This window comes from Siphateles boraxobius, unplaced genomic scaffold (genome assembly GCF_051911475.1).
Source record: "Siphateles boraxobius isolate OS27281-9 unplaced genomic scaffold, OSU_SipBor_1 46, whole genome shotgun sequence".
Classification (NCBI taxonomy): domain Eukaryota; kingdom Metazoa; phylum Chordata; class Actinopteri; order Cypriniformes; family Leuciscidae; genus Siphateles; species Siphateles boraxobius.
In genome coordinates this window covers 6,794,410-6,817,935 of record NW_027509097.1, presented here as the reverse complement: position 1 = coordinate 6,817,935, position 23,526 = coordinate 6,794,410, and the positions used below count along the sequence as shown (strand labels likewise).

Sequence of the window (23,526 nt, the reverse complement as noted above, 5' to 3'; positions counted from 1 at the left end):
TTGCATGACATCCAATTCCCCTCAAGCATTTTATCGCAGTACAATAATCCAAAAACAGTAGGACCATGTTCACTCAACTTGCACAAAAAAGCTATTCAAATTAATATGGGGTATAATAATAGACTTTATTTGATTATATACACATATATACCATAACATTCAATGTAATAAAACTCAATTCACAACATAAATAATTTGACACAGAAAATGAAAAATGGCCCATCAACAAAAAGCTGAACCATCTTCTCACTGAGAAACAAACCAAAGGAACCTTGGTGCTACAACTGCAACAATACTGAGGTTTCAAACTGACTCAAGCATGAGTTCCCTGAGATCTGCTCTTCCACTGTCTATTATCTGCTCTTCGAAGTTCAGACCAAAAAATTAAATAACATTTTTATACGTAAATGAGATGAACATAATGAGAACACAAGTGTAAACAGTAAAAAAAATAATAATAATTTGGCAAGATCTCTCGAAAAGTTTAGACAAGATACGAACTATGAAAATCATTCTTTATATATATATATGAGAGAACTTGTACAGTAAATACAGGCAGTCTGAGCAGGTGGCATAGTCAAGTAAGGCTCTTTCTCAGAGACGGGAAGCATGTGCTGAATGCTAAATGAGGATAGCAACTGGTCTCTGGGGAGGAGAGGAGGATACAGGCAGCATGAACACAATCAGCTGGTCTTAAATGGAATATTATACACAGGAGAATCCAACTAAATATGAGATTTTTGCTTACCAATATCAAGGCATACATTTCTTTGGTTTTTTTGTCAGTTGAATTCTTCATCAATAGTGTCATCCACACTTCCAGATATTGAGGCAACTTCTGAAAGATGAAAGGGGGGGGGGACGACACGAAACAAGACAAAACTATAAGATAAATCAGAGAAAGGCCACAATACAGAAATATAAAACTTCAAAATTTAAAGGTGCTGCAACCATTTTCATCACAGAAAACGATTAGTTCTAAAAACTCTGGCCAAATTGGAGATTTCTGATAATGCCGGTTATGTGTTGCCGTGTCAACTGGGAGAAACAGGGTTTTAGGTTCTCAAACGTCACATTATGTGCCAGAAAATGCTTAACGTCATGTGAGCGCCCAGTTATGATGGCGCTCGATGGCGTATTTAAATGCGGGTTATTGTAAATGACAAGTTTTTTGAAAACGATGTTGTGTGCACAATGTTATTATTGAAAAACTGGGGGATTCGTGTCTCTAAATACCCGGCTATGTGTAAACGTGGCCTAAAACTGCTTTATTTGATGAAAATGTAAACTACAAAATGTTGCCTTTTTAACTAGGTGAAAAGGTAAGTTGAAGTACTACTGAGCCCCTACAGCAGGGCTGCCCAATCCTGAACCTGCAGAGTTCAAATCCAACACACCTGAATGTAATCCAGGATTCACAGAATCCCTTAATAGTGGAAATCGGAGGGGAGTAAACTTTAAATAGAAAAAAAAATGGACTACAGAGATTTTCTTTTTAAATGTGAATGTGTGGTGCTTGCCTATTTTCAAATGTTAAAAGTTTCCAGAATCTTCAGGCATAATTACAGATGTCCTTGGCATACAGCACCTTTAATACTTTGAGGTGTAGGTTCTGAAAACGCTTCACCTTAACAAGCACCACTGATTAAAGTATGTGCCTCTCCCATTGAAGCCCAAACCCATGTGCAGTGTAAATCAAGCCTCACAGTTGTGCTGTGTCACATGTGGGCATATTCAGTGTAGTACGGTGTATTAAAGCCCTTAATTGAAAACCAGTCACATCCCATAGAGATCCAACGTGCTCCAGTGTGTTGCTAAGTTAAGTATAAAATCTACACCTCTTGTTGAATTGTCTTCACCACTGTTGCCCTGTTCACTTTTGAAACACATTTTCTCTGGTTGCTGAAGGTCTTGTTTACTTCCTCTTGCTCCAGTTACACTTCCAGCTTCATAATTTAGGGTTTCATCATTCAAGCTTGGCGTCTGACGTTTCACATCACTTTTAAACAGGTTTTGTCCATCTAAATTTCCTTCCGTAAATGACTCGCGTTTAGGCTCTTCAGAACTGCCAATTAAAACACTTCCATGGCTGCTACTGTCACTCAGAGGGATATCCTCTGGAGTCGGGTGTGGATGAGTCAGATTAGCTGGACTGAGTCCCACTTCAGTGTCTTCAATACTCCTGGATGAATCTGAACTCAGTTCAATCACAGAGACAGAGGAAGCAGTTGTCTCGTCACAAGATTCTGTCAAATACGAAGATGATCCAGTGGACGACTGAGGCATGGTGGTGCTGAGAGACACTTCGGACGAGTCCCTAGAGGAAGTAAGATAATACCACACTCCTCTGATGCTGTCACTGCTATCTGTATTTCCACTGTAACTGTCCACTGTACAAGATGAGCCCGTCTCTTCTGATGCAGTAGATATCATCTTCTCCTTGCCGTAACAATGCGTGCCAATGAAAACGTCATCACTAAGAGTGAAGGAATCTAGCGCTGATGTCACAGCCTCCACACGGGAAGGAGATGTGGATGAGATTTCCTGAACTGGCAGCACATGTAATGGTGACACTGGGGTTAAGTTGTTGGACTGGATTGGAGGGTCCAGAGTGGACGAAGACGACTCAAGTATCTGGCTGACTAGCTCACTCAGGTTCTGAGATGGAGTGGAGTGGATCAGGGAAGAGGAAGACATGAGTCCAAAACACGGACTCTGGTCCACATCAGCTCGCTCTGCCTCCAAAGAGCTTGTGAGACATGAAGACCATTCCAGCTCCTTGCTTGCCCATGGATATGCTGAACCTTCACACACGCCAGCCCAATAACTGGTTAAACAATGCTGAACTGAAATGCACTACTGTTCAATAGTTTGGGGTCAGTAAGAATTTGTAACATTTTTAAAAGAAGTCTCTTATTCTCATTGCTCACTAAGGCTGTATTTATCGGATCAAAAATACAGTAAAAACAATATTGTGAAATATTATTACAATTTAAAAGAATTGTTTTCTAATTTCATGTATTTAAAAATGGAATTTATTCCTGTGATGGCAAAGCTAAATTTTTAGCATCATTACTCCAGTCTATAGCATCATAGGAATCATTAAAATATGCTGATTTGGTGCTCAAGAAACATTTAATATAATCAATATTTTTGTGGAAACCAGGTTAATTTTTTTCAGGATTCACTAGTGAAGAGAGTTAAAAAGAACAGCATTTATTTGAAATGAAAACCTTTGTAAAATTATAAAGGTCTTACTTTAAATACTTAAAAAATAAAAATAAAAAGCATTTGACTATGTGGAGGAATACAAGCATGTACTGACGCATCCAGAATTTAAAGACAAGTTTAAAAGGTTATAAATTGCATTAAAAAGGAAGATGCACATGAAAGTTGAAGCGTCTCATTCCATTTCTCCCCCAAAGCTTAAAGAAAACATACCTGACAAACTGATGCAGGACATACTGAATTCAGATGTCGCTCCAGTCATGTCATCCTGTGAATATCCAAACAGAAATTCTCTTATTGCTGCTTCCACCTGCAATACACTTTATAACACAATCCATATATCTTACCAGCATCTTCTGCAGTGATCTGGACTCATCCCAGTCTCCCCTCAGCCCAATCCCTTCATCCTCGCAGCTTACAGCATGACCGAGACTAATCAACTCCTTACCGAGATCCACAGCCTGAGACAGAGGAGATAAACCGCATCAGAGGATTTCAAAATCACAATTTCAATCAAAATTTCACAAAGTATTTTGTGAATACTATTACAATTTCAGAGGATAATCTGAGTGATGCCTGTCCGTGTAAAACATGCCACCGCAATGTCAGTATTTGTTAGGGTGATTTGGATGAGTGCTAGACTGTAGGAGGATGAGTGGATCCTACGGTATTTCTAGGTGGTAGTAATTCTACTAAAGTGCCAATGAATGTGTGGATTAAGTTTAAGATTAAGCAGGTTTCAGGACAGTTTTGTTATCGTTAATTAAAACTAATAAAAATATTTTATTGAAATGATAAAAACAGCAACAAAATAAACAAATAAAAATGACAAAAACATAAAATGACTAAAATGTATTTAAAAAATGAAAACATAAAAGCCAATTCAAAATCTTAATAAAAACTAATAAATGTAAAATATAATGTAACAAAAATACTAATATATTAAAAAAATTATGTACTACATGTAAAATACAAAAAAATACTGCTTCAGAAGAGGCAACCCATGAGTTCCACATTAAATTACTATAGCCTGGCGCTATGCTTGCAACGCCAAGGTCATTGGTTGATACAGAGAATGCAAGAACTGATTACATCTATACCTTTAACTAGCTTTGGATAAAAGCGTCAGCCAAATGCAATAATTTAAATTGAATATGTTATTATATAAAATATTCCAGTTTGAGGAGCCAGAATATATAATACGATGACAAAATTCTGTCAAAAGGGCAGGCTTTATTGTTTGACATCAAACAGATTCAGTAAAGCGAGTTGTGATTAGGGGTGTAAATCAGACAGTTCATCACGATATGATATTGATTCTCTCAGCCAGTGATACGATATTTGTCGATACCTCAAAAAGTTCTGCGATACGATTACTTATTCGATTCAGGGCTATATCGAATGACATATCGATATTGAGATATTATGTGCCAAGCTTACACAACCAGTCACATTTTAATAACTCACAAATGCAACCAAAATATAAAACATGAACGTTTAATTGAACTCTTTGAAAACACCCTCTCCCATTTGGGACATTTACAATAGAAGAGTTCATTTGCAAAAACAGAACTGTGTTAATTTTCATAAATAATGTTTATTTTTATTGAACTGCAGCTGAGTTGTTTATTGAATAATAATAGCTAAAAAAAAAAAATACAGGTAACTTACAAAATTAAAGTTAATTGAAAGTAAGTTTTTTTTATACATTAAAAGTTTGTTTTTTTAGCAAAAGCAGTCGTTTTTTTGGCAAAGGCAGATAACTGCACATTTCATGTTTCATAATTGCATAATTTCATGTCATCATAATTGTTATGAACATAAAACACTAGTTTAATCTTTGTAACGTTAATCTCCTCAGCTGACATAGACGCCCGAGTCCTGGCAAACTTTGTTGATGTGATTACACACAATACAGGGAGCTTTTCCATCACCACTAACATGCAGCTTTAGCAAGGTTTGCGTGAAGTTTCAGATTTTATTTTCCTTTTACGCCCCCAAGAAGAGATCACGGGTTCATCAAGTTCGTTGAAATTATCCATCCTTGAGCACCTTTAGTCAGCTTTGACGAAACTCCTCTCAGCTAGCGCGTCTTTTCGAAGTGACTAGCAGCCTTGTCACCTGACCTGAATACTGCACACTGATTCGCTAAAAGGGACTTATTGGGTTGTGTTCACAAACAACAAGGGTGCTTGTCGGTTTCTGCTGTAAAGAATTAACTCACGATGCCTTGACAGTGGACAATACCGGCCTTTATGACAAAAACTGTTTAGGGTTCAGTCAATCTTGTCAAGCGTCTGTGTCAGCTATGGAGATTAACGTTTCAAAGACAAACCAGCAAACAGTATAGCGAGTAAACAAAAATGCGCACTTTGGCGGAAAAGCGTAGACGGACATTGCGTGAGGATGTGGAGAATGTCAAAATAAAGGTACCATATATCGATATTTTACATGTGGCATCGATGCATCGTATCATTAGACGTTTGATCGATGCATCGATCCATATCGATGTATTGTTACACCCCTAGTTGTGATGTTGACCTCTAACCTTTCCCTGGCTGTTGTCATAGAGTTTCACACTGGGCCAGGATGAGATCTCAGAATGAGAATAGCTGTACAGTTTGGCCAGTAAAGGTTTCCATTCAGCACAGTATGTCATGCGTTCAAAGTCGTCCAGTGCCGCCTCAGTCCAAACCTCACCTGAAACAAAATAAAGATAGATAACATTTTGACTTTTGATGAAACTTTGACTTTTGATGAAACTTATATTTCACTGATATATAACACCTGAACATCACTTTTTACCTGAAGGACAAACCCCTGCAAGGCTACACTCAATGGCTTGGAAGGGCAGGCTCAGGAAGTCACTTCTAAACACCACAAAATAATATATCATCAGTATGAGTATACGTATCACTCTGTGCTTATGCAGAAATGGGAAAATAATAAAAATCAGGAGCCAAAAAAGCATATACTGTATATAACAGCTGATTCTGCACTCTCCAGCTCTCGTTTACCTCATGCTTCGTAAATGTTCCCGTGGAAGCTCCCCATTGTCCCCATAGTCCACATAATACAAATCCACCTCACCAGTGCCCAGGATTCCTAACACCCGAGCACGATTCCACGTGCCATGGTCCCTGTATGAAGCAGCCACTATGTCTCCAACAATAATGGTCTCCACTCTGTGCTCCTGTGGTAAGAGAAGAAGTAATTATTCACTAATATTATAAAATAAAAATGGAGAAGTAATCTACAAATTTATCATGGTCATGGAGCCCAAGTCAAGTGAGGTCAAGCAAACTCACTTGTGAGGTATCACTGTTGTAGAAATGGCTCATTTCGGCAGTCAGTTTATCCAGCTGTAGAGATCGGACCCCCAGGATCTGGATCCAAAAGTGTTGTGGATTCTCAGAGGCAGACACATACACCTCCAGATGCTCATCGGGCTGGAAGCTCAGATCTGGACTAGGAACTGGTAAGAAAAGATTAGTGATTTTACTTTCTACAGGAGTCTAAGGGGCCTTTCACGAGATACAGATTTCAACTAAAAATGGAAAACTTTTTATGCATTTGGCCGTTCATTTACATGACATCAGCGTTTTGGTGGCCTGATAATGCAAGCTTTTTTTAAATTTGGGTTTCAAAGTGATATATAAATATATATATGGTTTTTATACCATATAAAAACGTCACTTTGTGACGAATTAAAAAAAAAAACTTGAAATTACTTTCTTAGCTTAGAAATTAGCTTTTATTTGATTCTCATTTAATTTTGATTAATCATTCAGCCCTTCCTGGGCAAATTTCTAAATATGTTCCTACGGTAATGGTAATTTGTAAAGTAATTTGTCTTCAGTGGAACACAAATGAAGCTGTTGCATAGAATCTCATACTGGTTTGGAATGACATAATTGTAAGTAAATGATGACAGAATTATAATTTTTATATTCCTATCATTCACTGGCCTTGTGAAAGTGGGTTTGGTTAAACTTACTTTCAAATTTGGAGATCTCCAAAGGTGATACTGGAGAGAGAACCTCCTCCTCTGATTTAAGGGAGTTTTCAGCAGTATCACTGCTTTCTGCAAAGCCATTGACCGTAGCAGGCCCCTCTTGTTTAGGCTCAATCACTGGGGAAGGTAAATCTTTTCCATTAAGCTTTAATAATTCATTCTCTGGTCCTTGGGCCTTGTTAAATTGTTCAGTTTCCGGCGGTTTCCTCTTCTGACGCAGTGTAGAAGCTTGACTTATCCGCTTTCGTACGGTTTCATTCTCTATGACCTTCTCCATGATCATCTCCTGTGAGAAACAAGCATAACCAAAAACTACATCTCACTCACTACATGTGTGCGTAAAATCAGAGTGTGAACACAGAAAGCTATTTTTCTAAACCACGCTAAAAATGTCACCTTTGCACTTTGAATTTCCTTGCGTGTGCCGTTAATTGTGATCTTGCCCTTCTCCTCTAAGCCGTGTCCACGATTTTTGGAGCAGTTCACCCTGGCCCCTGAGACTCTGTTTATGAACTTTAAGGTCTCACCACCACGACCTGGAGCACATATTTCAAACATATTACGCAGGAGATTAAATGTTGACAGAATGATGCGAATCACAATCGCTCTGACACAACAACAGAGATACTTTTACTTAAAGTGCACACCAACCTATAATTCTTCCAAATGCCGTCTGAGGCACGTCTATAACCTCAGTGATGACCTCACAGTCGGTGGCCAGTTTCTCCAGCGCACACTGTGCCACCAGAATCTGCTCGGGTGAGCCCTGGATCAGAAAATTCACCATGCTCTGCTCTTCAGTGTTCGGCAGCACATTTATCTGGGCACCGGACTTCTGATTCACCTACACAAATGTGAGAGTTAGAGAATCACATAAAACAAATCATATACATTTTAACCAAATGAATTTCCATTGTTTCATAATTATTTTTTATTTTTTTTAATTAATATTTTATTTCACTGAGAAAAACGACTCAAGTGATTTCAATCCGAATTAGGATTTTGTTAATTTACAGGCTTGGAAATCACAATTATTATAAAACTTAATGTTGCATTTACATTCTTTAAAGTAGACACTTTTATCCAAGGCAATTTACGAGGAACAAAAGTAATTAATCACAGCGCCAAATATTCATAATATACATATATTACACTATTGTTCAAAAGAATGGGGTCAATACAATTTTTTAAAAAGAAATTAATTCTTATTTAGCAAGGACGCCTTCAATTGACTAAAAGTAACAATAAAATATATTTATAATGTTATATCATTATTTATAATGCTGTTTTGAACTTTATATTCATTAAAGAATCCTAAAAACATATGTTTTTTCACAAAATTAAGCAGCACAACTGTTTTCAACATTGACGATGATAATAAGAAATGTTTCTTGAGCAGCAACTCAGCATATCAGAATGATTTCTGAAGGATCATGTGACACTGTAGATTGGAGTAATGATGCTGTAAATTTAGCTTTGTCTCAATTAACAGAGCATATTAGATTACATTATAATAAATCACAAAACTACTGTATTTTTAAAATAAATGCAGCCTTGGATAAGAGACAAAAACGCTAAAAAGTCTTAAACGCCCCAAACTTTTGAACAGTATCATGTATAGTTCCAGACCAGATCAAATCCAAGTGACAAAAAAGAAAGAACACAGACTCACTATGTCTAGAAAGGCGCTCTGATATCTTGCAATAGATCGGTACACGTTAAGGGGAACAGATATTCTGGACTCCTCTTTGCTTTGGCATTGCACTACGGAATCAAACGATGGAATGAACATTATTAACACTATACTATCATTGTTAAAATTCCAAACAATATCATTTTGACCATCAATGAGTGAAAACTGATATCAGCACATGGCAAATGTTAAGAACATGTGTGTTCACAACTTACCACCGCTGCTTCGAATGTGACGGTAAACAAGGTAGCCCACCGTGGCCCCCACAGAGAGGCCGGCAGCCAAAGCCACTTTCTTCCCCGAGCTCAGGCTCTTCCACGGTCCATCTTGCACCGCGGCCATCACTTGGGTCGGACCGACCGGTGAACTCCACCTAGAGATACAGAACAAGCTGTAAGGTCCATGAAAAGACTTGAACTTTGGACCGCACCATGTACGACTTTACATGGGCCTTCTCAGTAGCGCCATGCAACACGAATGAATTGTTAATGACAACGGCAAAGATGGGTCTTCTGATTGCCTTTCAAAACTTAGAACAAAACTTTGAATCCAACAAGAAAATGTGCAGAACTCTAACCAAATGTCACTATTTGAGCACTCATTTATGAGATTAGTTACCTAATTTTTTTACCTAATTGGCTCAATAAGGAGAACAAAGATCACATTTCACAAACACTGAGACATTAATGCCCCTATAATTGGGTTTTGGACATTAAAGCATGTGGAAACCTTTTCTGGAATATATCAGATCTTTCAAACAAAGCATATTTAACAACACAGTCTTTGTTTTATTAAATTAGATTTTAAAGTTCAAGCACAGCAGAAGCAGTGGATTGGACAAGGCTACAATAACACACTTTGCCATCTTGTATTGCATCTTGTAGTAATGGCAAAAATTAAAATCTCGCAAACCAAATTAAGCCTCTACCTAAATTTCATTTTCATGAGGTATTTCTGCAACAACTGCACCAGATGAAGGATAAAGCCGAGCTTCGACGCATTACTGAAGCATATAGCAGTGGGCGACACACAGAAGGAGCAACACCATGCAGAATGATTCTCACTGTGAAAACAGGGCAGTGGGGCTGTAGTTCAGAAACACACGAGGTTTAGGGACATCCACGTCCATCTTGTTTGCCTCTGCCTCAGGAGGAACAGGCAAAAGAGTGAAATATGATTAAACACCAGCTGAATGATTCGTGCTGACTCCTTACAGCACAACAGGAGCTCCTTACTTGGGGTACCTATAATAAATGACCCTATTGGACCCTTTTCAGACTGTGATGACGTGTTGGCATTAAATTAAAGAAAACCGCTTAACAACGCTGTTGTTTCTAATAAAACTGCGGAGGGAGTAAATTTGACGTTATTCTCTCTTCTGACCAACGTAATAAATCTCTCTATATTTTTTCCCCCCTTTTGAAAACTCATAGAAATACTATTATTGATTTTTTTTTGCAGTTAGTGCAAAAGGGAACAGAACAATTATTATTAATAATTGTATTGATATAAAAATGATGATGATAAAAATAATAAGTATATATATTATTTATGATAAAATTAGTATGATAAACTATGGTGACTTCCGCTTCTGAGAAGCTGGGAAATGTGAAAAGGGTCCATTAGCACACGGAAAACCACGTTTTTATTTTATACTTGTTCAGAATGACAGCAAATGCATGTTGCTAAAAAATGATATTATTTAAAATATTAATACTATATTAGTATATAAATAATACTAATGTAACAATCTAATGTGATGAATTTTCTTGGTATTTAAAAGCAACATTGTGCATTTGAAAAAAAATCACATCTGAATGATTATCACAAAGATAGATGTGGTAGAACAAACAAAATTAATAAAAAGTATAGACAGCCATATTAAAGAAAGACATTTTAGACTGTAATTACAATCCATAAATATAACTTTTTGTCAAGTTGTCCCCAAAATTTTATAAATTATAGATTAATCGTACTATCTAGAACCAAATATGTAAAACTCAGATTTGGGTGGGGGTCAAGATGTAGATGCAGGTCAAACTACTGTAGACTTTATTTGCATGTAGGTCTGATTCACCTCACTAGGGGTTTAGCATGTGCAAAAATAAACAAGTCATTTTCGTGCATCAGTTACATCGGCCTCTACCGTTTTCTTTTGTTCAATGGAGCCGTACTTTGCATCACTGCATTGTTATCAAATATTTGCATATAAAAGCATTAAAACAGGACCTGTTGTGCATCATGCACGTGAATATGCGTGTGGAATTATTAATGCAGCGCCTGTTAGCACGTGATGGATGTCATGTCACACGGGGTGCGGTGTATTTCTCGCCTCTTAAAACAATATATCCGTTGTATAGCCGTAAAGGTATTTAAAAAAAAAATCATGTCTGACAAATGTTTGTTTGGCTGGATCATGCCTTTGGCTTTGCAACATAAAGCAGGTCGTGTGGATTTTCAACAGGACATCTTCACAGGGCGGCTAATGCATTAAACACCCGAACCAGAAAAAGCACTAAAACATACATTCCGACATATTTACCTCTAAAACCGGTATAAACTGTGGGGAAATCCTCGTAGCGAGTCCTTCAAATGATCTTATGACACCCGTCAGCGTGCTGCTGATCCACCGGCGCTGCCGTGCTTCATTCTGTAGTACGTAGAACGCACAGTTAACCTTTCAGCAATGATTGGCCACCATCCCGCCTGTCAACCACTTCATCCAATCACCACCTATGATGTTGCGGCACCTATTTAGTGGGGTCAACGCCCTCTACCGGACGCTTATAGTAACACACACAGTGGGTTTAATAAAGTCGTAGTTTATTCAGTTCAGTAATATGTCTTTTTTTCTTGTTTATTAAATGGAAAAATAAATCAAAATCAAAATTGAATGGTAAAATTCTGAATACTGAAAGTGTTTTTGCACGGTTTATAGACCAATATTCAATTAATGTCCAACCTTTTCAGTCAATATTTCATTACAAACGGCTTTCCCAGTTGTTCTAGAAACCGAATAAGGAATTTAAAAATAATTTGATATTCTGCTGGCACAAAGTGTAATGTCTTGCTAAAATAATCCAGAGCTAAGCATAAACCCTTCTATGGTACTCTTCAATTCATAGGAGACATTCTGAAATCTAATATGTTTACATTATGTAAAAACAGATCTATTGGCAGAATTGGGGAGTGAATGATCGGGACAGTCAAATATTACAATTTTATGAAATGGCAACCAAAAAAAGAAAAGAAAAAATGAAACCGCACACATTTGTTTTAAAAAGAACATATTTATTAACATAACATTGGTTCACAAATAATCTGCAGGGAAGGGGAGAAAACAATGTTAAAGACATCTTAAAAAAATACAAACTTTACAACATTTATAAATCTTATGAACATTTATAAATAGCAAATACATCTGTATGTTGAGTCAATCAGTGTAGTTTGTAGCCCAGGCATGTATTTCGAAGGGAGTTTCTGATTCACACTCCTGGCTTAAAGATTACAGCCTTTCTGACTGATGGAAAAAGCATCCGCAACATTTTCAATACATGCATGACTGAGTCAACATATTCAATATCCAGCAGATGAGTAGAGAAATCAAGAAATCCTTGCATTCTAATGGTCTTTATCATGCATACATCAGGAAATAAGTGAAAAGAGAACATTTCAAAAACAATTACAAAAAAGCTAACTGTACAAAAACGCTGCTCACAAACTCACTTCCCAAAACATTTTTTCCTGTTACCACAACCGTTTGTACATAACAGATCAGTGCTTCCTGAAACTAATTTCTCTCTATGGTGATATGTTTTTAAAAATTCTTAATTGTACATATTGTTATACCACTAAATCAGCACCAATTCAGAGCCTCTGGACTTCTTTTTTATTAAAGTTTCAAAGTTACACAGTCTGAGCAGCCTTGTGGCGTAAACATCAAACCACAGCAAGAATTATGTAACCTCTAAACACATCATAAGACCTGGTGAATGAGCAAGAAAGCATGTAACAAGCATGTCAAAAATGCACTACGTACTCTTATGAATATTCAGTGTCTATGACAATCTCTAGATGTGTTATGGAAAAGGCGGTTAGGCTGCAATCATTTGCTGTTAAGATGTACAGACATATGTACTCGTTTTAAATTAGAGGTTAGATTATAGGTTAAATTAGATTAGAGGTTACAGTATGTATCTGTGATTTAACAGCAACACAGGAACAAATAGGGTATTAAGTTAAGACATCTTTCGGTTCATTACGTAGAAAAGGGGATAGACTGTGTCTCACAGGAAAGGCAACTTCTACAGAAAATACTAAGTTTTGACTTTAGGTTCTAAATGTCCAATGATACCTGTACACATCAGTCATTTTAAATATGCCACTTACATAGGATTAGCAGCAACTTAAAGGAACAGCTCACCTAACAATTAAAATTCAAGTCAATTAAAAAATAAATGAAAATCAATTATTCACCCTCATGTCATTTCAAACATGAATGATTGATTCTTTCTTCTGTGGAACATAAAAAGTGATATAGTATACTAAAAAGGTGTGCGATTTTTTTTTCATCCTTACAAAAAAAGTCAATGCGGTTAAAAGCAGTTTTAAATACCACTGACCTTCAATGTATAAATAAAATACATACAAAACATATTTTACATTACGGAGAAGAATTAAAGTCAAACAAATTTGGAATGACATGAAGGTGCATAAATGATGAGTGTTTTCATTTTTGGGTGAACTACCCATTTAAATTCTCCATTTGATGAGTCTATGGTAAATCAGAGGTTTCAGGTTATATGCTGGAGAATTGCACTAGTATTGGAAAAAAAAATGCTGGTAATTTGGAGATTAGCTGGTCACTGTCAGAAAATACACTTGCACGTATTGTTTAAATATGTCCATCTGGTGACACTGTAAGTGAGCCCCTTATACTCCATAGCTGCAGCCCAACTGGATTCAATTAGAATAATAAAACTTCACGAAGTTGCCTAGAATTATTTATAGTGAGGCAAACAGCTAGAGGTAGAACACAATAAAAATTGAATATCCCTCTTTACCAGTAAACACAGAATTCTCTGGAAAAAATAATAACAAAAAATTTAAATTAAAATGACCCCATCCAGAGTTAGATATATTCTTTACAGAATATCAGAAATAATTATCTTGAAAAAGAGATTTTGTCATCTGGCACGCAAATGTATCCCAAAAAATTCAGTGCATTCTGGCTTACAATCACATATGTAAAAACATTTAAAATGTCTCTGTAGACAGAATGAGAACAATTCGAGTTGGAACATTTTTCCTTCAGCTGGAAAGCTTTAGCTTTGCCCGATTAAAACCTTTGTGTTCAGATTAACCTTAAGAACTTAAAGTAAAAATAGTTTAATAGAAGACTAAAAAAAGATCCCATTCATTTCATCTGATTTTGATTTATAAAAGAAATTTCAAGCCCGACTGATTTTAGGTAAGCAAGAAAAATAGTTAGCACACAGTCTCACATTGACTGGTTGCATTTGATTTTGGAAGCAAAGCTTCTCAGCTAAGTAGCTCTGGCAGCTATATTCATGTAAATAAACTCACTTGTGTATCATAATCACAAAGAATGAAATACTTCCCCTCTGAATATGAGGTAATTTGAGGCGATGACATTCACATTATAACCTGTTAAAACAGACTTTAACAAGCTCTTATGACATAGTAAATGAACTGCACGAGTGACGGGTAAAATACGAACAGAGCCTACAGCTAAAGCTCATCGCAAGAGCGGTCAACTGTCTCGTGTTTGAAACAGAAAATAAATCAATAAAATCCCCATTTCACAGCTAATAAAAACGCTCTCTAATAAAATAGAGAGAAAAAAATTCATGCTAATTTAGCCCTCCATTGTACATTTTGGTATTCATTTGCTATATCATGCATTAGTTTGAGGTTTCGAGGGGGATAAAGGAATGTCCTCATTGAAAAATAATCCCTCTAATAAATGACCCTGTACAAACCAAAGCAGCATGCAGGTGAACATCCCTCAAACAACATTGATATAGGCAGTACACAAAATAAAGGTTAGATAGTCCAGGACCTCACAGATTAAAAACGCAGCCCTCAGTGGCGTTCATGGCAGAAATAACGTTCCGCCCATTGGAGGTGTCGCAGGAAGTGCTCTGCTGAAGGGCATCTAAAGGAACCATGATCTTCTCCACCATGAAAACGAACATGACACTGAAGAATACGACCATGCCGTCCTGTACAGACGCAGGTCAGAAGGGAGAGTTCATTCCCAGCTTAGTCTCAAACTGAAGCTTCTGTCTCTTCTGGTAACGCACTCGTACCCTGAAATCAGAGCCATATTTGAATGGTAATCAAAATCGAGCTCTGGGTTAAATGATTAATGGATTATGTAGGCTAAATTTAGGCTTATTTAAAGTTGAAATGAAATAGACATTTCTGTCATCTACAAAAGCATGTTCATAAATTAATATGAAATCATAAATTAATATGAAATCATATTTATTGAGTAAACACTGAATGAAGACTTTGTTTCAAGTTACGTGACTCCAGTCATAAGCTATACGACAGTGACTGTCAGAAAACATGAAGTTTAGCAAATTATTACGTTTAATAAAAGAGCTACAGTGACTTCCTCAGTTATAACGTTCATTTCCATTTCGTGCTAATTTCAGTGGAAGTGCCGATTTTATTTTCATGGGATGGGAAACGCTGCTTTATTCACGTGTTGTATTTGCTGATTTTATATGCTGATTTTTGACAAATTAAATTTGCAACTTGTGAACTGTGTTGTTCTTACATCAGTGTTGAAAACAATTGTGGTGCTTAAATATACAGTATTTGTGGAAAACATGATCAATTTTTTCCAGGATTCTTTGATGCATAGAAAAAGTTCATAAGCATTTATCGGAAATATAATTATTTGATAACATTATAAATGCATTTACTGTCTCTTTTGATCAAAGTTTAAAGTGTCCTAAAGCTGTCATACAGCTTCAGATGACTAGGAATTTATAAAATTAGTTGTTTGGACAATTGTTGTTTTTTTATTACAAATTTGATGGCCTTTGGTCACAATATGCACAAGAGAGACAGTCATACAGGTTTGGAACGACAAAGTCAGAGTTTGCAACATCGTCAGACCAAACTTCAACAGGAACCAGCCCAGGAAGTAGTGCTGGGTCTGTGAGAGCGAGTAAATGAAGACTGAATTATTTTTGGTACCCTCTATATTTATCCTCTTACCTGATTTCATGCAGTTTTACTGCTTCATTGATTAGCACCACAAGTACGATGGACAGAGAGACTAACAGCCAGACCAACAGGGGAATGTGATGTAGAGTGAAGACCACTTCTGTACTCCTGTCCTGCCACAAATGATAGTCTATCACAGCCTGCACCACCTGTCCCAACAACCTGCGAGGGGAAGAGAAGAAAATCCAGTATGAGTATGTGTTAACAACATGTGACTGCTAATGAAAACAACAATCTCTACATAAAACACTCACACCACAGGCACTGTGAGACACCACCATGTGTTACTGAACGGGTTCATCCTCCAGAGGGGTTGTGAACGGTGCACATAACTCAGAGAGATGACCACTGCAAGAGAGCGAGAGAAATAATAAATAACATGACTATAAATTGATCATGTTTAAATTTTTTTTTATTATTATTAAATAAATAAATAAGCCATCTAGAAACTATTCAAGTTAGGCAGTGTATTTTATTAAAGTGACCTGTGTGCAAAGCTAGAAACCCTGCCATGATCTTCTGAATCAGAAGCAGCCCATTGGACAATTCACCAAACCACTGCGGGGCATCCTGGGAGCTGTAATTATTAATCATTAGTTAGAACTCATAACTAATTCAAATAATCTAAACTCAGAAAAAATGACATTTTAGTGTGTGCTTGTACCTGGATGTCAGTATGTGGGAGCAGGTGATGGTGCTGTTATCAGTTTTTGTGAGGTTAGCAGCTCTAGAACACACTTCCTGTAGAGAAAACCCAAAGCCGACTAAGTAGGCCAACATCGTCAGACCAAACTTCAACAGGAACCAGCCCAGGAAGTAGTGCTGGGTCTGTGGGAGAGAGTCAAACATAACACGAATGCACATGTGTGTCAAAATTGTTTAAATAGTTTGCAGTTTAAATCGGGTGCACTGTGTGGTCTCATGACTGACCTTGCGTGGTATGGAGTCCAGATTCTTTCCAGTAGCGACTGTCATCACCGAACCGTCAGGAGGTTTTCCCAGGAATGACACGCTGTGAATGCCCAACATTTATTTATATATATATATATATATATATATATATATATATATATATAAAGGTCACAGATATGACACAGTGTGCAAGTTTTACTATTCAACATGTGGGAATCTTTTTTGTCACTTCTTCTCTATTACCTTAGCAGAGGGTAACAGAAGCAGGAAAGCCACAGTATGTCTGTGATGTTCATGGGAGGAGGCAGCTGAATAAGGCAGGCCAGGAACTACAAAACCAAAACATCAAGGGTACACGTATGAATAAGGAATGTACGTAACGCGCAGGTCTGTTTTAGACACAGTGTGTTTTTTCTCACCTGAATGATGACCAGTGTAAGTTGACACTGCAGTAGGAAGAGGAAGCACTTGCGAATGCCGTAGGTAGTGTGTCTCGCCTGAAGATGCATCAGAAACAGCACTCACATTCAATCATTTTCTTTTTTTAAGAAAGTTTTATTAGGCATAGTCTAATTATGATGGAGGAATGAGACTGGAACTAGTCCTAATCATATTCTAAACCGTATTCTTTTTCAGTACATCTACATTTTTTCTGCTTGAGCTGTGATGCAGTGGTTATCATGTGGAAGATGCAGGCTTGAGTCTTGCGTGCAACCACACCTAACAAATTAATGCCCACTTGTTTTTTACATCTGACTAATAAAGAAACAAAATCCCTAAAAATATATATATATTTTTATTATAAACACACATCCTGGTCTTAAGTTTCGGGTCAGAAAGTTGTTGTTGTTTTTTAAAGAAATTAATACTTTTATTGAGCAAGGATGAATTAAATTGATCAAGAGTGACAGTCAAGACATTTATAATGTTATAAAATATTTCCATTTCAAATAAAAGCTGTTCTTTTGAACTTTCTAGTCAAAGAATCTTGAAATTTCACAAAAATATTAAGCAGCACAGCTGTTTTCAACATTGAAAATAATAAGAAATGCTTCTTGAGCACCAAATCAGCATTAGAATGATTTCTGAAGGATCATGTGATACTGAAGACTGGAGTAACGGCTGCTAAATCACAGGAATAAATTACATTTTAAAATATTTTTGGTCATTTTAAAATGTAATAATATTTCACAATAGTAATATTTTTTTACCGTATATTGATCAAATAAAGGCAATTTTGGTGTGAGACTAAAAAACATTTTTTTTAAAATCATTCTGACCCCAAACCTTTTGTGCCAATAGACCAGTGGTGCCAAACCATGTTCCTGGAGATCTACCTACCTACAGAGTTCAGATCCAACCCTGATCCAACAGACCTGTCTGTATTTATCCAGTGCTCCTGAAGGGTTGGAGCTGAACATTGCAGAAAGGTAGATATCTAGGAAAAGGATTAGGCTATCCTATAGATAAATGCACTGAATGAGCTTGTATCTTCTTGCTCCCATGTGATCAACAGCATTCCAGAAAGAGTGTTTATGTGAGAGCTCCCCGAACCTGCTCTATGAGTTTGACCATGCTGACACTCTCGCCCTGATGGAAGGACACAGAGCAGGCAAGGCTGTTGAGTTGAGCACTGAGCCCCAGTGGAGACAGCTCATCACAGTCTTTATTCAGCCCGCAGCCTGCAGCATATCCAAACGTCTCCCACGAGCACCGGGACGGATACAGGGGATCCAGGGAGATACTGTAACACACAGAGTGAGGATTTCCAAATTCCTTATGATCACTTTAAACTCAGATGATTTTAATTAATTTGAACATAGCTACTCTCAAACATTTATAAAACACATTATTTTTTATGAAATAATGGGAATTATGCAGACAAAAAACTCAAAGCTATCTTTAAGCCTCTTGAAAATTGCCATTATTTAGACTGTAGCTTTGCATAAGACTATAGGTCATATTTAATTATGGTGTTCAGTGATGTGTGTGCTACCCACCTGATGTCGCTCTGCAGGAAAAGGCAGCTGTTACGGAAATTTGCAGAGCTCCCCAAACAGCACGTCACCTCTCTGTTCTCCTGCATGATCTTCATCATTTCACACATTGCTGTGATACACAAACATTTGAGGACTCAAGTACACTAGGATATAACACACATTTTATGGAATATAGCAGTGTTTATTATAAATGATCATTATTTTTCTTAAATTCATGTGCCTAATCTTTAATCGAAATAACGTCCCCACCCCGTCGCAACAACATCTTTTCTCTGACGGGGCAATAATCCCTCCCCTCCAACAACCTGTCTCTCACATGAGATCACAGTAATTAACAAACGACAAAGATCCAATCAATTCCCCATGGACAAAATCAACTCCTGTCCTACATTTTATCTCATTCGAGAAGCTGTTTCACTCGGATATACAGTATGTCACAATGAGGGGGAAAAAATGATCGCAACTTCTGTTTCATGTCGACTTTAAAGCTGGTCTTGAGGCTGACTCACTTTCAGGAGTGCAGTCTGTGAACAGGGGCACCAGTAGAGGCACATTGTCTATGTTCTTCAAATGAGGACGAACCTGATGGATGCCACGAGGCAGTTTGGCCTACAGAACAACAGAAAGAAAAAGCACCAATTATTCTTTTCGCAACTGCAAGGCTGCCCTGTGCCTGTTCAAAATTTAGAGTAAAGATACAATGCCACATAAAAGCCAGACTAAATCAAGGATCAAAGAATACAGTTGTAATTGAAGTATAAATGCATTTATGCCACCTCTGAGCAACATTAAACAGTCTGTGTAAAGACACCAAATAGCCACTTCAGAAGCACTTCTGTGCCACCGTTGCACTGTAAATTTGGCACTTGAGTCTGATGTGACAACATGCTATTGGAGTAGACTGCTTACTCTGTTGCAGTCTTCTAAGAAACTGGGCACATCACTGTCAGTAGGATGGAAGCTGGCAAGATCTGATTGATCCTCAGGCAGTAGTGGGCCCTCTGCATCATCACGAGAATCTAAGAACAGAGAGATAATGATTCATTTTAATAAATTCCACATTGGTTAAAAATGCAGTTTATGTAAACTTTGTGTGTAGGTAGGCATGAAGACACAATTACCCTGCAGAAGTTCGTCATGTAGGGATCCTGCTTGGCTAGGACTGGACGGAGCACCATCGCAGTGACCATCTCCATTTGGAGTCAGAGAGATGTGACAGTTCCAGCCCGTCTCCAATCCCATCTTCTCTGCGAACACCTACAGGCAGACAACATTAAGAGGTTATAAAATATAAATCCTAAATACATAAAGTTTTCACCGAGTTGGTTTTTCCATCAGTGTCATACTTTGCTGCGTAGCTCATCCTCCATGGAGAAGTACACAAAGCGGATACAGGCTCCCACCAGGTTCTCAATTAACCGTACAGTGTCCAGACGGGCCTGGAACTGAGATGACACCATTCCCATGAAGATTTGGCCGCTCAGAGCTTGAACACAGTCCTCCTTCTCCAAACTTTCTCCAATACCCTCTAAAACACATACAGTACATAGGTATGTTAGAGTTGGTAAGCTTGATCTATGTAAGGTTTTTCTATCTATGTATACATCTATGTATACATCTATGTATATATCTATGTGTCTATCTATGCATCTATCTATCTATCTATCTATCTATCTATCTATCTATCTATCTATCTATCTATCTATCTATCTATGAATTTTTCTATCCATGCATAAATCTTTCATATCTATCTACGCATCTATCCATCCATCTCTTTCATATGCATCTAACTACCATCAACAAACAATCATATCAAGATATATATTTTTTCACTTTACTGTCCAGATCGTGAGGTGAACCATGTTTCTCACCATCAGAGCTCCAGCTGTTCCTGCGACTGCCGTGTTTAATGGGGGTGGTACTGGGAAGCTCCACCCCAGAGAAGAGTGTAGGGCCTGGAGCCAGCTCCACACACTTTCCATTGAGCTGCTCAGACAATGCCACCTGCATAGGCTTATAGGCAAATGCAGAACAATATCCCGACAGACAGGCACGTTGGTAGAAATCTAGAACCTTTTTCCTATGGGGCATAAGATAAGTACTTCAGTACGGAAATTAAATTCTTCACTCTGCATTTTAAGAAAACTGAATGACTAGTGACAGTTTTTTAATTAGTGTCTCTGACCTATCAGTGCCAGACAGCGGATAGATGTCCGCGCCGTCCCAGAAATCCGTGCAGGCTTCCAGGATGAGGTCGGCCGAGCCGTGGGAGAGCATCTGCACATTATCTGAAGAGTTTTCAAAAGGCAAAGGTCAGTGACTAAACAAACCACCAAGGATAAACAGGAAGTGGGACAGAAAAAAGGGCCGTACTGGTAGTGCTGTCCCTAACAAACAGACTGATGAGGTGACTGATGGGGGGCTGGCGTTTAGTGAAGTGATGGGGGCGTCGAGGGGCAGATTCTTTGGACTTCTCTCCTGAAGGGAGCTGGTACAGAGCCAGATGATTCTCATGCTTAAACAGTTCTCTCGCTCCTGGAGTGAAACCTGACATACAGAACAGAAAACATAAATTCAGTAATCTTAAGAAGGGTCTAACTAAAGTATGTGAAGATACAACAATTAATCTAACATTACAATTGACTAGAAGCACTGCCAGACTAGATGCCAATAATTAGGTACCGATTTTGTCAGTTGATTTTAAATCTTTATATTGATTGCAATTAAAAATGTTGTTTGTGTTGTTATATTCTTGGAATCTTGGGAAGGGGTGGCCCATGGAAGCTACAGGAGTACAGAATGAATAAAGACCCAAGTGCAGATTATTGTGCAACCAAAAATCACAACAATATAATAACTAGAAAAAGATGCTTTGTATGCTTTTTGCCAATCATTTGTACCAATAAATCCACAAAAAATATAAATCATGACCATGTATGTTTATTAACATGCCTCTCACACTTACCTATAAGGCGAGATAGTTCGCAGAGGCCCCAGGGAACGTGAACGGGTAGAACCGCCCCGTGGCATTCCTGCAGCGCCAGGTTGGACAGGTGATCTGAGAATCGGCAGAGCTGCTGGGTGACTGTGACATTACACAGGTTCAACAGGATGTTCAGGCCAAGGGGCTTCAAAGATGGCAGGTGATTGTGCCACCCGGAGTCATCAAAGAGGATGCTGACTGGATTCTGCTGGTCCTGGGACAGGCTCAGCATCTCCAGATGATAGTCACACACAAAATCTTCTGCTTCACACAGATCATCACCCACACCACATGGCTGGAAATAGAGAAATACACAAAACAAATGAACACAAGTGCATAGTCATAAGCTAAACTAGCTCTGCAGGAGTAGTCCTACCTGAGCAATGTCATCTCCACCCTCAGTGTAATCTCTGAAACTGACGTTAGAGCCCGATGGGTGTTTGGAACGGGTGGTTTGGGGTCCTCGTCGCTGGCGGTGAGTGTCCGAGGAACGGGCGGTGTCATGTGACGTCTCACTGGGTTCCTGCTCGGCCATGTGAAGGGAGGGTTCAAATGCTGGTAAACACAGCAGTGCTTCACCTTCCTGAGGCTAAACAGGAAAAAACCACACACACACAGACTGAAGGGACAAAAACACAGGCGCTAAAGTAACAACTTATTCAAGTCCATCCCTATACAGTATAATTATATATTTTCAAAACTTCTGAAGTAACTTAATTCAAATGATCATAATTAAATTGTAATTATAATTCTTCAGTTTAGCTATCCGTAGTACCTCATCTCGTTCCTCCTCGCCCTCTGTCCTGCAGAGGGAGTTGACTGACAGGTCGTCTCTGAGGTCATCCTGGCTGTCATGAGGAGGCTCTACTCGTCCACTGAAGAATAGCACAGTCTCAGGACTGGGGTTGGGCCAGGACAGAATACCCTGCTTATCCACACAGCATAGCACCTATGAGTGGGTCAGGAAATATGATACTTCATTATCAGTTAATAAAGCGTATGATTCTTTGAATTTAAATTAATATTAGGGGAAATAATTCTAAACTACATTTCCTATCAAGCATGAGAATGGTACAACACGTAAAGTATATTTTAAAAACTAATGAATGTCCTTCGCTAGTTATGTCACGCAATACAACATATGCTATGTTTATATGGCATTCTTTTAAAATGATTTGTATATGCATTTCAAACTGATTTTAAATGCATTCCATTTACACTCACCAGCCATTTTATTAGGTACACCTATTCAACTGCTTGTTAACTCAAATATCTAATTAGTCTAACTATCACATGGTGGCAACTCAATGCATTTAGGCATATAGATATGGTCAAGACGATCTGCTGAAGGTCAAAATGAGCATCAGAACGGAGAAGAAAGGTGAGTTAAGTAACTTTGAGCGTGGCATGGTTGTTGGTGCCAGACAGGCTG

General features: G+C 37.9%; 2 protein-coding genes across 5 annotated transcripts in view; both read right to left on the bottom strand.

The window, feature by feature from the left end:
- Positions 1 to 106: 106 nt before the first annotated feature.
- Positions 107 to 11,624, bottom strand: tdrkh (tudor and KH domain containing). Of its 3 annotated transcripts, XM_077200524.1 has the most exons (15): positions 11,479 to 11,615; positions 9,152 to 9,309; positions 8,916 to 9,007; positions 7,895 to 8,087; positions 7,640 to 7,779; positions 7,226 to 7,529; positions 6,537 to 6,703; positions 6,246 to 6,421; positions 6,034 to 6,098; positions 5,777 to 5,928; positions 3,576 to 3,689; positions 3,442 to 3,496; positions 1,839 to 2,804; positions 749 to 882; positions 107 to 645 (listed from the first exon to the last, which is right to left on the bottom strand). In XM_077200524.1, the coding sequence occupies exons 2-15, from the start codon at positions 9,276 to 9,278 to the stop codon at positions 622 to 624; spliced, it is 2,709 nt and encodes a 902-aa protein (XP_077056639.1). In that variant the 5' UTR covers positions 9,279 to 9,309; positions 11,479 to 11,615; the 3' UTR covers positions 107 to 621. The 3 variants fall into 3 exon arrangements, with proteins under 3 accessions (XP_077056639.1, XP_077056641.1, XP_077056640.1); XM_077200526.1 differs by lacking the exon at positions 1,839 to 2,804 and having other exon boundaries at positions 749 to 838; positions 11,479 to 11,624; XM_077200525.1 differs by lacking the exons at positions 1,839 to 2,804; positions 11,479 to 11,615 and adding an exon at positions 10,001 to 10,080 and having other exon boundaries at positions 749 to 838.
- Positions 11,625 to 12,206: 582 nt separating this feature from the next.
- Positions 12,207 to 23,526, bottom strand: part of tmem94 (transmembrane protein 94) — a 28,632-nt gene continuing 17,312 nt past the window's right edge. For both annotated transcript variants that reach the window (XM_077200515.1, XM_077200516.1), the window contains 20 exons: positions 22,870 to 23,043; positions 22,471 to 22,683; positions 22,077 to 22,389; positions 21,485 to 21,658; positions 21,297 to 21,399; positions 20,983 to 21,191; positions 20,458 to 20,639; positions 20,233 to 20,368; positions 20,021 to 20,130; positions 19,621 to 19,720; positions 19,112 to 19,220; positions 18,666 to 18,855; positions 17,531 to 17,608; positions 17,355 to 17,440; positions 17,130 to 17,211; positions 16,864 to 17,027; positions 16,685 to 16,776; positions 16,454 to 16,547; positions 16,191 to 16,361; positions 12,207 to 15,269 (listed from right to left, as the gene is read on the bottom strand). In XM_077200515.1, the coding sequence (XP_077056630.1) occupies positions 15,197 to 15,269; positions 16,191 to 16,361; positions 16,454 to 16,547; positions 16,685 to 16,776; positions 16,864 to 17,027; positions 17,130 to 17,211; positions 17,355 to 17,440; positions 17,531 to 17,608; positions 18,666 to 18,855; positions 19,112 to 19,220; positions 19,621 to 19,720; positions 20,021 to 20,130; positions 20,233 to 20,368; positions 20,458 to 20,639; positions 20,983 to 21,191; positions 21,297 to 21,399; positions 21,485 to 21,658; positions 22,077 to 22,389; positions 22,471 to 22,683; positions 22,870 to 23,043 (2,853 nt within the window). In that variant the 3' untranslated portion in view covers positions 12,207 to 15,196. The remainder of the gene's footprint in view (positions 15,270 to 16,190; positions 16,362 to 16,453; positions 16,548 to 16,684; positions 16,777 to 16,863; positions 17,028 to 17,129; positions 17,212 to 17,354; positions 17,441 to 17,530; positions 17,609 to 18,665; positions 18,856 to 19,111; positions 19,221 to 19,620; positions 19,721 to 20,020; positions 20,131 to 20,232; positions 20,369 to 20,457; positions 20,640 to 20,982; positions 21,192 to 21,296; positions 21,400 to 21,484; positions 21,659 to 22,076; positions 22,390 to 22,470; positions 22,684 to 22,869; positions 23,044 to 23,526) is intronic.